General features: G+C 41.9%; 1 protein-coding gene across 1 annotated transcript; it reads right to left on the bottom strand.

Moving 5' to 3' along the window:
• Window positions 1-818: 818 nt before the first annotated feature.
• On the bottom strand, window positions 819-10223 carry KCNK18 (potassium two pore domain channel subfamily K member 18). The gene is made up of 3 exons (XM_028728556.2): window positions 10004-10223; window positions 8801-8944; window positions 819-1630 (listed from the first exon to the last, which is right to left on the bottom strand). Exons 1-3 carry the CDS (start codon window positions 10221-10223, stop codon window positions 819-821), a joined length of 1176 nt encoding a protein of 391 aa, XP_028584389.2.
• Window positions 10224-13171: the final 2948 nt, after the last annotated feature.

Here is a 13171-nt window from a genome sequence, read left to right as displayed (position 1 = left end):
CAGCTTCCACAGGAACCTCTTCATTCACCGATGTCCATCAAGGAGTTCCTGTTGTTATGGATGACCCCTTAATTGCAGATTCAATTGTCTATATTTTGATTAAATTGTTTTATTGCACATTTTAATTTTGGATGCCTATATTTCAATCATTCTGTATTTTTTAAAATATACCTGGAAACCATATTGAAGTCCCTTTTTTGCATCAAGTGTTATTTAGATTGATTGATTGATTGACTGATCGATAGATCAATCACCATCATATTTTAGGTGCCAAACAACCCCCCTTTTATTATCCCAGGCTTTTTAATTTTAAGCATTTTGAAATCTTACCAATTGTCTGTTTTATTTTGTTATTTCAATTGTGTAAACGTACATGGAACCAATTTCAGTAAGATGTGGTATATTAATATTGTAAATATTTCATTGTTATTATCAATTATTCTAGCTCACCGCTGTCATTGCCAATGGAGTAGGGGGAGCCAAATGGTGGATATGTCCACACAATTGTAAATATTCATATTTAACAGAGAGGCACCATCTATAATACCTAGTGTTCCAAAGAATAGTTTTATTCCATTAGTTTTACTCCTTAAAGGGGAGGAATGCCCTCACTATCATTTGTGTTCAGCTGCTACATAACCATTCCGCTAGTTTACAGCAGATCCCACTGTCAATGAAAATAATCACCCATCGTGATTTTCCATTACTGAATCAAAGGTGGAAAAACAAAAGCATTTGCAATAGCCTGCGGCAGCTGCCCATCAACATGAGTTTGGAACTGATGTTGCTTCCTCTCCTTTTAGTTAGATGGACATTTTTCATACCATTTTTTGTGGGGCATTTTTCCGTCCGATGCAGCAGATCAACTTTTTGTACAAAGAAATGAGCCTGTCTTGTCCCAGCTTGAAAGCGATGATGACGATTTCCATGCCGACCACAATATAAAATGACAGAAACAAAAAGAAGTTGGGGTGTTCCAGGGCAACGTCACCAAAGCCAATTGTTGTTAAGGTGATGAAGCAGAAATAGAAAGCTCCCTCGAAATTCAAACGGCTTTCCCAGCGTGGAAGGATGGCCGCAGCGCAGGAAATGTATACAAAGACAATGAGCATCATCAACCAAAATGGCACATCCAGCTTTTCTACTTTTTTCCCTATATTGTCAATATTGTCAATCATGTGGTTCATCATTGTCCCTGAATCCAGTTCAGGGCATGAACTCCATCGTTCAAACTTGCCAGGTCTCGGTAGTTCAAGAAACTGGTTCTCCCTGGCAATAAGTTGTTCAAATATTTCAACATTTCGACTTTGCCCAGGCTTTATTTTCAGTGAAGAATGATGTCTTAGCACTTCTTTGATATTTAAAGGTTCATGAAGGACTACTTTGGTTTGCCTGAGGGCTAAGGATCTAGATTTTGAGTCTCTCTTCTTTTTCCAGCAGGATGCAAGAGAAAGTCTGGCTAATATTTTTGACTGTAGTTGTCTCCCTTTATTGTAAGATGTGGATAATATAGATGAGAGGATGTCTCCCATATCAGTGAGAACTAAGAACATTAGAGGGATGCCAAATAATGCATACAGCATACACAAGTATTTCCCAGGTCTTGTCACAGGGTAGGTATGACCATAACCTGAAACCAAACAGAATCAGAGAAGCACAATTTAAATTCCATTTGATTTGTTTGTTCACTGGTATGTCAATTAAATCCAAGCTGATGAAATATGCAAAGAATTTCTTCCCTTTATCTAATATTGCTTCCCTGCCACCCAGAACGTGAAGTCTGAAAACAGACGGCTCTACTACATTCATGTATTTCCATTGCAGGTGACAAATACTATGCAGAACTTCGTTTTCCTACCTACAATGCAAGACGAAATGGTTTCTTTAAGTCCCCTTTTGTGCATTTTTTAAATTCTTTTGGAAAGGATGCCTCCTTTTGTAGAGTTTATCCTTAGTTTCTTCATGCTTATCTGCAAATAACAACATTCTTCCAGTACAGTGGTACCTCGGGTTAAGAACTTAATTCGTTCTGGAGGTCCGTTCTTAACCTGAAACTGTTCTTAACCTGAAGCACCACTTTAGCTAATGGGGCCTCCCTCTGCCGCCACCGCGTGATTTCTGTTCTCATCCTGAAGCAAAGTTCTTAACCTGAGGTACTATTTCTGGGTTAGCGGAGTCTGTAACCTGAAGCGTCTGTAACCTGAAGCACCTGTAACCTGAGGTACCACTGTATCTAACTTGGGTATATTTTGCTCAACTAAAGACTGACTATTGGTAATCCTTGGTTGATTTTTCTTTTTTTAAGTGCTGGTAGGTGATTTAGCAAGATGTTAGCATACTTCAACTTCATCTCTTTGTAATATACCAGTTGACTACAACACAGGGCCAGCCCAAGACATTTTGCTGCCTGAGGCAAAGGGAAAGATGGCACTTCTCCCATTCCATGCATGGAAGTTGACAAAACTTGTACTTGACTCTTACATCTGGCAATGGGACAAAATTATCCACCCCATCTGAGGACAGCAAGCTACCTTAGGGCTTTCAGGGCAGTCTGTATGGGTCACACGGTTCTGCCTGCTCCCTTCTCTTTAGTTTCTGCTGCCTGAGGCAGTTGCCTCACTCTCCCTTAAAGATCTAGCAGCAAAGGGCAAAGTGTCAACAAATCAAATCACATAATGTCAACTTGCATTAATAACATTCCTATATGTTATGATCAGAGTCCTTTCCTCCTAAGAACTAATAGAAAATTGGGTTAGGGCGGGTACAGTGATTCCACACTGCATACAAAGTACAATGTGAAGATAGTAGTTTATGAGAAGATCTGCCACTACATATGCTACTTAGTTCATCAAGAGATGTTAGCAAACCAAAGGTTTAACAGCATATCTTATTTGTGTCTACTCAAAAGCATGTTGCACTGAGTTACTCCCAGAAAAGTTGTTATAGAAGTATGTCCCAAATACTGCATGCATTCTTGCTACTAAGTGTTCCTACAGTCTTTAGATTCCATTCTCAACTTTACAGCCAACTTGATGTGTGGCCTTGAAGCTTGGAATGCCTTTCCCTCCTTACTTTCCCACCTGGAAGCAACTAATAATGTAGACTTCAGGGATTGGCTAGAGGAGGAAGTTAATTGCTATAATTTAAATGTATGGAGTGGGGGGTTTTTTGTTTCCTTTTTATCTCTTAATGATAGTAATCGAAAAGGCTTAAGCCCAGACTCTGGGATTTTTTGGGGGGGTGGGGTTGTTATTTGTAAAATACTTTAACAATACAGTCCACCCAAATACTAACAAATTCTGCCTGAGGTTACAGGCAACAGAGAGTGTGTCCTCCTTTCCTATCTCAAATAAACAACAAAAACCTCAGCAAATAGATTGGCATCGCTTTCATGATTTTGCTGGCTTGGCTTGATTTCCTGAGTCCAGGGAAATCTTTGTCTTACAGGCACCTTCTAGTTCATGAGCCACAACAGTCTGAATTGCGTATATGGATTGGAACAGGAAGGGGAAGAAAACTGGTGGAGGGATAAGCCTTATTTTGGAGCAGGGAACTATATTATTATTATTATTATTATTATTATTATTATTATTATTATTATTATTATTATTATTCCCAGCTTTATGATAGTATGAAATCTCCAGTGCTCAAGTCTACAGCTGGACAAATATTCTTTTATATGTTTGCTGCTTTAAGATAACGTTGAAAACCAGCTGTACTAAAATATCTTCAAATTTCTTGGAGGTTTTCTTTCCCTGCAAGATAGATTCTTATTTTTCTGCCTCATTCACAACACCTGTATGTTTCCAGTAATTAATAGTCAATGTTATCTATTCTGTTCAACATATAAGGTGGCAAATACCCAACATATGAATTTTTTATAATGATTCTAGGTTAATACAAATGGACTTTGCTGCAGCTGCTAAGAATGTCATATTCAAACTGGATTCCTTTATTTGCTCATTTATCATTTGCCCCATACCAGGATTTGAAAACTAGTATTTCACTGGAAATATTTTTTACAATCAACTTTTTGATACTTCAGTTATAGAAACATTTCTACGGCTTTTCTAACTGTGAGGCTACAGCATGGGAAAGTCAGAATGAGTAAGGTCACTACTCTGCATGAACTACTTGCATCACTGCAAACTCCCTTTGCATGCTTACAGAAGCAAATCTCACTAAGCTTAATGAAGCTTACTCCTTAGTGCAAGGATGGTCAACCTTTCATCTGTCTTTGAGAGTAAGCTATGGCGGGCTGAATGCCAGCAGTTGGCATAACCGGAGCTGAAAGTGGACCTAACCCCCACACCCATCCTCGTCTTTATTCTCTCTCTTCCACTCTTCTGCCTGCACAAGGGGACGGGGACAGATGGCTCTTGACAGACATCTGATCCAATAGCTTTCTGCAACCTAAAGGCCATAAGATCCAAACCCACCTGCCAAGCTCTACCCTAGCAAGTGGGTTGCGGGTTGCAGCCTCGCTGTCTGCAGTGGGCCAGCTGTCAAACTGATTCAGCCCATCTCACTTGGAATGCTGTTGCTGGATTGCAATGTGTGGTGTCAAAAATAAAATGTCTTATGGTCCATTTTAATCCTCACAGCAGTCTTGGCTAGGCTGAGATATAACTTCTGGCCCAAGGACAGAGGGCAGGTGTCTGAACGTGGAACTCCCTGGCCCTCTAAATACTATACTAAACTGGATCTCAGTTAGATAGTAGGAATTTGCCACATATCAGGTCCATCTAGCTAAGTAGTCTTTACTCTTCTGTCCCTTTATATTCCTTTTCTTCTAATATACACAGTTTTGTACACAGTTTTACCTAATATACACATTTTTGGAAAGCAGTTTTCTTGAATATAATGTATTTTAATATATATATTTCAACAATAAGTTGATTCTCATGCACATTTTACCCTGGAGGAGTGATTTGAAAAATTCAAAGGTGTGCGAATTTCAAAGGATGGCTGTGCCAGTTGGTACCTCCTCTGATGCTCATGAAAGGTCTCAGTGAACATCCCCTCTTTCCCAAACTGTTGTCTAAACAGTTTGGGAATTTTTTTTAAACAGAAATCAATGACAGACTATAATTGGCCATTAACTCCCAAATCCTTATTGCCTGGATTCATAAGTGACTATGAATCAGACATGCACTGTCTTGTAATCCCAGAATTGTTGATGACACGACAGCAAAAATGATAATTGCAAAAAGCTGGTGTAGTTCCAAAGTGCTCACAATCAAGAAATAGGTTGCCAATGTATGGCAACCAGCCACAAGTGAGGAGGGGGGGAAGAGAATGCAGAACCGTGTCAATCACGTCTTAACTTTTGAAAATCATCATATGACATCAATACTAATATTTATATTTTATTTTTGTTAAAAATTGTCATGTATTATTACATGTCATGTAATATTTCTGTTATGAGATACCTTTTGGATCTACCCTGTTGATTATTTTACTATAAATTCAATTGCTAGAAATAGCAATATGACATTTGTCAGCCACAAACGAATTAGGTCCCTATTACTGTGAATCTTTTGGTATGCATATGTTGCTTAGATGATTCTTTCTTGAAACAGTCATCTTAAATGACTTAGCTAGCAGAAGAAGACTAGATTTCCCCATATGATGTACTACACTGGAAGGAAAATGCAAATGTTAAAAACTAACATTGATCCTGGGACGCGGGTGGCGCTGTGGGTAAAAGCCTCAGCGCCTAGGGCTTGCCGATCGAAAGGTCGGCGGTTCGAATCCCCGCGGCGGGGTGCGCTCCCGTCACTCGGTCCCAGCGCCTGCCAACCTAGCAGTTCGAAAGCACCCCCGGGTGCAAGTAGATAAATAGGGACCGCTTACTAGCGGGAAGGTAAACGGCGTTTCCGTGTGCTGCGCTGGCTCGCCAGATGCAGCTTTGTCATGCTGGCCACGTGACCCGGAAGTGTCTCCGGACAGCGCTGGCCCCCGGCCTCTTGTGTGAGATGGGCGCACAACCCCAGAGTCTGTCAAGACTGGCCCGTACGGGCAGGGGTACCTTTACCTTTACCTTTAACATTGATCCTTGCTAATATATCTTTAAGAGAACTCCAAGTGAGATTTTACTTGCTCCTTGAATATCATTGGTTACCCACATAATATGTTTATTGAAGTGGCCCCTATAAGTTATTGTCTTTACCTCAATCTCAAGAAATAAATTGGGGTATACCAACTGATGACCTGAAGATTCATTCATTTATTTCTTACATTTATACTCCACCTTTCCTCCAGGAAGCTCAAGGTGGCATACATATTTCCTCTTCCTTCCCATTTACCCTCACAACAACCCTGTGAAGTAGGTTAGGTGGAGAGGTAGTGACCCAGTGAGCTTCATGGCTGACTAGTGTCCTCCTGACTGGTTTCTTCTTCCTGGTTTGAGGTAGTGGCAATCATATTTCACTGAGAAAAAATTGGAGTTTTTTTCTGGAGGGGGAGCTCCCAATTCGTAATTTGATTATATACCAGTATATTCTGACAGGAGATGAAATAATATTATTAGCAGCTGAATTAAATATGAGGGGTAAATGGGGTGTTAAGAGAGGGGTAGTACCTGTGGTGGGGGACACGTGGTTCTTCTTCTGGGGTAGTTTGTCCACTTTGGTCCCCACCCTGCACTCAGCTCTCACCTGTGGCTCTTAGAAGCTGTCAGCACATGACAGCAGCCATATCCCAGGAATGACTTCAACTGGCTGGCGAAACCAGGTGAGGGTAGCCGATGGGTCTCAAACCCTTGGTGAGTTAGGGACTTCTCCTGCACGTGAAGACAGGCGCTGCCAGATTGAGTGGACAAGACCAGTAGTGGGTCCAATGGTGAAGAAAGAAGTGGGTTTCTGCACATTTTGTAGAGGGAAGTGACGAGCAGATGGGGCTCATACACCTGGCAAGGCAGCCCATCTAGGAGAAGGAAAACGCTGATCCTAAACCTCTGCTGCCTTGCGGGATATCTTTGGGAGAAGAAAGGACTAAGGACTAAACCCTACACAAATCCTGAGTCGAGTCCCTAAGACAGTTGGATGGCATCTTGTACACCTCCTTCCGGCAACTCCTGCAGCAATGCTGGTGCCAAACATATTGCTCGGCTTTCCTTTGAACCAAAACAGAGAGGCTGAGAGGGGGATCTTGTCTTGTCATCTTGGCAGCCCGGGACCTCCATACACACTGCCCTGGTTTGTGCCCCATGGGAATCATTTCAGTGCTGCTAGCACAGCAGTTTGACTTGCGCCTACCCCCCAGGCACACTCCATTATCTCTCAAGATAGATGGAGGCCAACAAAATTAAAAATAAGGAACATCTCCACCTCCATTGTTCTGCCCAGACGCTGAGGTCCAGCTCCGAGGGCCTTCTGGCAGTTCCCTCACTGCGAGAAGTGAGGTTACAGGGAACCAGGCAGAGGGCCTTCTCGGTAGTGGCACCCTCCCATTGGATGTCAAGGAAATAAACAACTATCTGACTTTTAGAAGACATCTGAAGGCAGCCCTGTTTAGGGAAGTTTTTAATGTTTGATATTTTATCACTTTATTTTTAATAATACTGTATTAATATTCTGTTGGAATATAATTAAATATGAAGGAAATGTGTTTTACGTGTGTTTCATCCTCTTCTCTAAATGTTGTTCATCGACAAGATTAGTAAAGATTTGATGTGATGTGATTTAATTGGGGATTAAAATACGAAGCACAAGTCTTCAGAATGTATATAAATTAGAGACACGTCTTTACACGTAATACTAACTGACATAATAAAGTTATATTCGAATATTGCAAATATTATTTTTTTAGCATCAATAACTTTAAACCTTTTCCAAACAGAAATGTAAGATTTCTAGATTTGGTGTGCTTGGGGACCCTCATCCTGTACTCCCTTATATGGCTGCCCCAATGAATAATCCTGGAAGCTTTACCCCATCTTTCTATGCGAGGTTTCTGCAGCCAATGATGAGTTAACTTACTTGTTTGTTTCAGCTATTTTTATAACACTGAAGAAGTGTATTCACGTTGTATGTAAAAACTTTATGAGAGGTCCTTGATGTAACTTGCAGTACAATCACATGTTTTCTGGGAAGTAAATCCTACTGTATCCAATGTGACTTAAGGTAAAGGTAAAGGTACCCCTGCCCGTACAGGCCAGTCTTGACAGACTCTAGGGTTGTGCGCCCATCTCACTCAAGAGGCCGGGGGCCAGCACAGTCTGGAGACACTTCCGGGTCACGTGGCCAGTGTGACAAAGCTGCATCTGGCGAGCCAGAGCCGCACACGGAAACGCCGTTTACCTTCCCGCTAGTAAGCGGTCCCTATTTATCTACTTGCACCCAGGAGTGCTTTTGAACTGCTAGGTTGGCAGGCGCTGGGACTGAACGATGGGAGTGCACCCCGCCGTGGGGATTCGAACCACCGACCTTTCGATCGGCAAGCCCTAGGCGCTGAGGCTTTTACCCACAGCGCCACCCGCGTCCCAATGTGACTTACTGTCTGATAAATGAGCACAGGATTGTAGCTTTGCAACCATAAACCCTATGCATAAATATATTTGGAAGTAATCTCTCTGAGTTCAATGAGAGTTACTCCTATGTACATGGACACCGACATTCACCCTCAAATGACTATATTCATGGTGTAATGTAGGTAACTTTGAGATTCTGGTGCCATATGCTGTTGCTGAAGAAGCTACAGGTCCCCACTGGGGTTTATATATTTCTTGCAGACATGCTGATGAGCTCAATTATCTTAACAAGTCAAGTGCAAAATACTTTCGAAAAGACATACTTACCCACTGTTGTGAACACAGTGCAGCAGAAAAAGAGAGAGCCCAGAAAGGACCATTTCTTTTTAGGGTCGCCAAACCATTCCCATTCAATTGTTTCAATCAGCTTACGTGCTTCTTCCTTGAACTCATCAAAGGAGATCTCATTTCCTGTTCATAAGAAAGTGGGATTTAGTATTAAACAAACTGAAAATTATGGTCCTGGATGATGGACAATAAGTAAGGGTTATGGACCATTGAGTTATTCAGCACAGACTGGCTGGCTGGCTGGCTTTTATTGAGGTTTAGCTTTTTTAAAAACAAGTCCACACACGCCTCTCTTCCAGTGCATCATTCCATGGAGAGGAAAGTAATGATTGGATGGGGGGGGCGCTTATGATTTGGCAGCTGTTCTCCCCTAATTCCTGGGTGGGGGTGGGGGTTTCCACTCTAGCTGGTGTTGAAATAAATGCAAACAGCACCTGCTTGGTAACACAATCATGTGCTTTTACATGTTTTCCATAGCACTGAGTGAAGGCATGGAGAAAATACTGAGGACTGATAGAAGAAAGAAAACATCATAAAATTAAACCTGAGATTGAATTCAAAGCATAATTTTAACAAAATGTTCCTGACAATTTAAATAAATATTTTTTCAATAAATTATCACCGTTGTTTCAAACCCGTTCTTTCTTAAAATGATGCATCCTGGAACAATCACATTCCTCGAAAAGGACTTATTGCTTCTTAGGATATGTACAAAACTTGACTTTAGGATTGTAGCATTGTAGGACAGGCATGGTACAGCCGCCTACAGTGATTGGTGTGAAAGAAAGTCTCGAAATGATGAACTGCTTTACTGGAACCAAGGAATCTGTTTCACACCAAAATGTCCATTCATGGGCAGTGCCCCACAACCCATGACCAAGATTGCGGGGTGAGAAAGATTTATACAACGGTAAAGTCATAAAATGGGGAAGAAGACCTAAGCAGCAGCTGTTTTCATAAACCAGAGATAAGTATGATGTTCAGAAACTGGGAGCAGAGATTCCTCCGAGGATGAGAAATCCTTTCACATTAAAACAAGCAAAAAAAACAAACCAACCACCCAACACAGTATATTGCAGAGTCACAGGGATTCAGACATTCAAAAGGACAAGAGAATTGACATCCACTCTGTGAAATAAACTTGGGTTAATACATCTCTGCCAATGCTACTTGTGCACATACCTGATGAATTCTTTGACAGATTCCAAAGCTGTCGCATGAAAGTCTGATATGCTTCTGTTTCATTGCTTTCTCTGTTGCCTTCAACGTGAGAAAACATGAGAGCACCCAGCAATGCGTAGATCACTAAGGAACAAATGAAGCAGACATGAGGGAAGACTGTCCAAAACACTTGGTTGCAGGACTTTTTCTCTGTCTGGGAAGGCGGTGGTTCTGTCTTCATCTTCTCAAAACTTTGTCTAGGCAAAAGCAGACTCAAGAAGGCTCCAGCACTCCTGCGAAACCTCTTCCGCTTAAGAGGAATAGAATACACTATTTCTGTTCCATGCTTAAAGCGCTCTTGATATTATAACTGGAGTTATCCTCACAATACCCAAAGGAGCCTGGAGAGAGCTTGCAACCAATCATGTCTGAGAAATATCCGTCTGTCAGATGTTAATACTTTGTGCAGAATGGCTATTGATTTCCACCGGAGCTATAATGCATGCAGATGACAAGCTACAGTACAGCCTCTCCGACAGTTACGTGATATTTGAAAGGAGGGGATAGTTTGGGTACTGTGCAGTATAACTTCCTGCGATCTGCCCTCTGGCAACAACTGAAACGAAATTTCCAGTAAGAGAAAGCAAACTGCAGAGTATAGATAATGGATACAGATAATGGATCGGAATATGATCAGGGGGTGTCCCCAAGGAGTGAAGATGTAGTATCTACTGTGCTTCTGCCATTGTATGGATTAATGTCTATTTCCCAGGGAATTCAAAATATCACTCTGTTTTGCTATTCCTCCCACCCTTTCATCCTGGCTTTCTGGGTGCCTCCTGGCTGCACTAAGACTACAGTCCTAATGATGATGATAACAACAACAATAACCCCACTAACCTGGAAATAAGCCCCATTGAATTCAAGTAGTAGACGGGATTAGGACTGTGTTGTAGGTCAGTATCCTGTGTATATATACAGATTAGAATGCCTTAAGTGCCTTCATTATACACCTTTAGGTGCCAGGCAAAAACGTTCCTCTTTAACCTTTGGCTGATGGCCCTTTTAAAATGTGTTCTGCAAGGGTAGATTATTATTGGGGGGGCTCTGCTGTGGTGGAACCCCAACCTATACCCAAGTGGACAAGAAGATTCCTCCAGACAGTCTCCCACCAGCAGTAGGCAACATTAAACCCCCAAATGGAGTGTTTGCAGCAAGGTACTGGACAGTTTGGATACATTCCATCCAGCGGGAGGGGCTGAGCAGGAAGAGGTGGAGGAGAAGCAGGAGTTAGCAGGACACAGTCTTGTTGCCGGTAACCAAGTGCTGCCTCTGTGGACTGGATCAGATGCACTAGCCCAGACAGAGCATGACTTCGAATGGTCACGTAAGTGAGAGAGTCTTGCAAGTTAACTCACCCTGACTCATATTTAAAAGCTTGGTGGGAGGGGAGGGGAAATTGTTGGGACATCTGCATTGCTTCTGTTCAGTTCTGTATGAGTTACCTTGGGATCCTGATTTCTGGGCCCTATGCTTGCTGCTGAGCCTGTAACATTTTTAGCCGAAATAAAGATCCCTTTCTTATTCTCAACTAAGAGCCACTGTTGTTGTGTTTGGGGATGAGAGTGTGACACTTGGGAAGAGGCCTGAAGGACCACATTCAGTTCCTAGGCCTGGGAATTCTACTCATTTCTCTCAAACCAGGCTGCCAGTCCCTATTTGCTAGGTGCTGTTATATCTCTGAGAAGTATTTTCATGAAATTGCTGGGACATTGTTTAATATGCTCCTGAAAGCATCCTGATGTTGGGATAAGAAGATGTTGAGTAGCCTTCTGACTGGGCACAGACTACCTGACCCGTTCCTGAGCACAATCCAGTCTACATGAATCAAGAAACTGGGTATCTTTGCACTCCCTCCCCATGTTCAGGTCTGTACTAATAAAAGGTAAAGCCCAACACATTTTCAAAAGTCTATTTCATTTGCTAACACAGAGATGTTGTGCTATGAAAATATTCTGTGGAAATAGGGGGAGGGGGATTACTGCAGACAAGCCTAATTCAATTATTCCGTTAGATAAGTGCAAATTAGAATGCAGGCAGTTCTTCTAATTTTCTTGGATCACAGTAGTTCAAATTAGAAAGCTCTTTCTTTGGATACTGAAAGGCTTTTAGATAATCAATAACAACTCTCCCTGCATTATTTTATCAATGAGCTGTTGTTTAGGTGTTCCATTATAGTCAACTGCTGTACTTCCAAGCATTAAATGCTCAGATTTCAAGTCCATATAATTTATACATATACTATACGTCTTCCCTTCCTGCCCATCACTAAGTGATTCATTGGGGGAAGGAGTAAAAGGAAAGGGGCAATGTTTGCTACATGCCACACTGTACTCGAGGCATTCCATCAGACAAGAACGGCTGCAGGAATCCCCCACCCTCAAGATCACTGAGCTGAGTGGGCAGGTTGGCAGGCCTTGGAGATCAAGAGCAGAAGCAGTGGCAGATAGCATGGTAGTGTGGCACCATGTGCCTGTCCTCCTGTCAGCCATGCTGCTGCTGCTGCTGCTTGCCAGGACATAGAAAGTGGGGAGATATGTGGTGGTGAAGCAAATGCATTCATCATAAACAAATCCCAATAGTTTGTTGGGAGGAAAATGAGAAACTGGGCAGGGCAAGGGGAATGAACTGGAGTGGGTAGAAATGTGAACAGGCCCACTCTGCACATCACTGTTTTGTTGCAGGTGCAACTTGTATACAGTCTAAATTGATGCACCATTTTGACCACCTCTGATTGGCTATTGCTTTGATGCAACTAACTATCTCCATGTTTTGGGGTCCCTGTGGTCACAATGATCAGATATTAATGCTAAGACAAATCTGGGTACGTAAATCAATATTGTCACGTTCTTTGTCCATTTCATCTTTTGAGCCATTATCCCAGTTTCACATCTTACAATATAAGACTGCTATGGTGAATATTATGTATTACCACCAGCACAGATGGTACTACCTGAAACCATATGGTTAGATGTGACAGAGCCATAGCCAATAACCAAACAACAGCATTTCATTTATATGGACATTGATTTTCATCTCTTATTTTGAACTTCCTTGCCTGCTGCTCTCTTGAAATATTAATAGATGGGTTATTGTATCTTCCATTAGGCATTGCTGGACCAGGATAGT

Source organism: Podarcis muralis, chromosome 6 (genome assembly GCF_964188315.1).
Source record: "Podarcis muralis chromosome 6, rPodMur119.hap1.1, whole genome shotgun sequence".
NCBI lineage: Eukaryota > Metazoa > Chordata > Lepidosauria > Squamata > Lacertidae > Podarcis > Podarcis muralis.
Note: the sequence above shows the minus strand (reverse complement) of the source record. Positions and strands in the feature narration are given on the sequence as shown.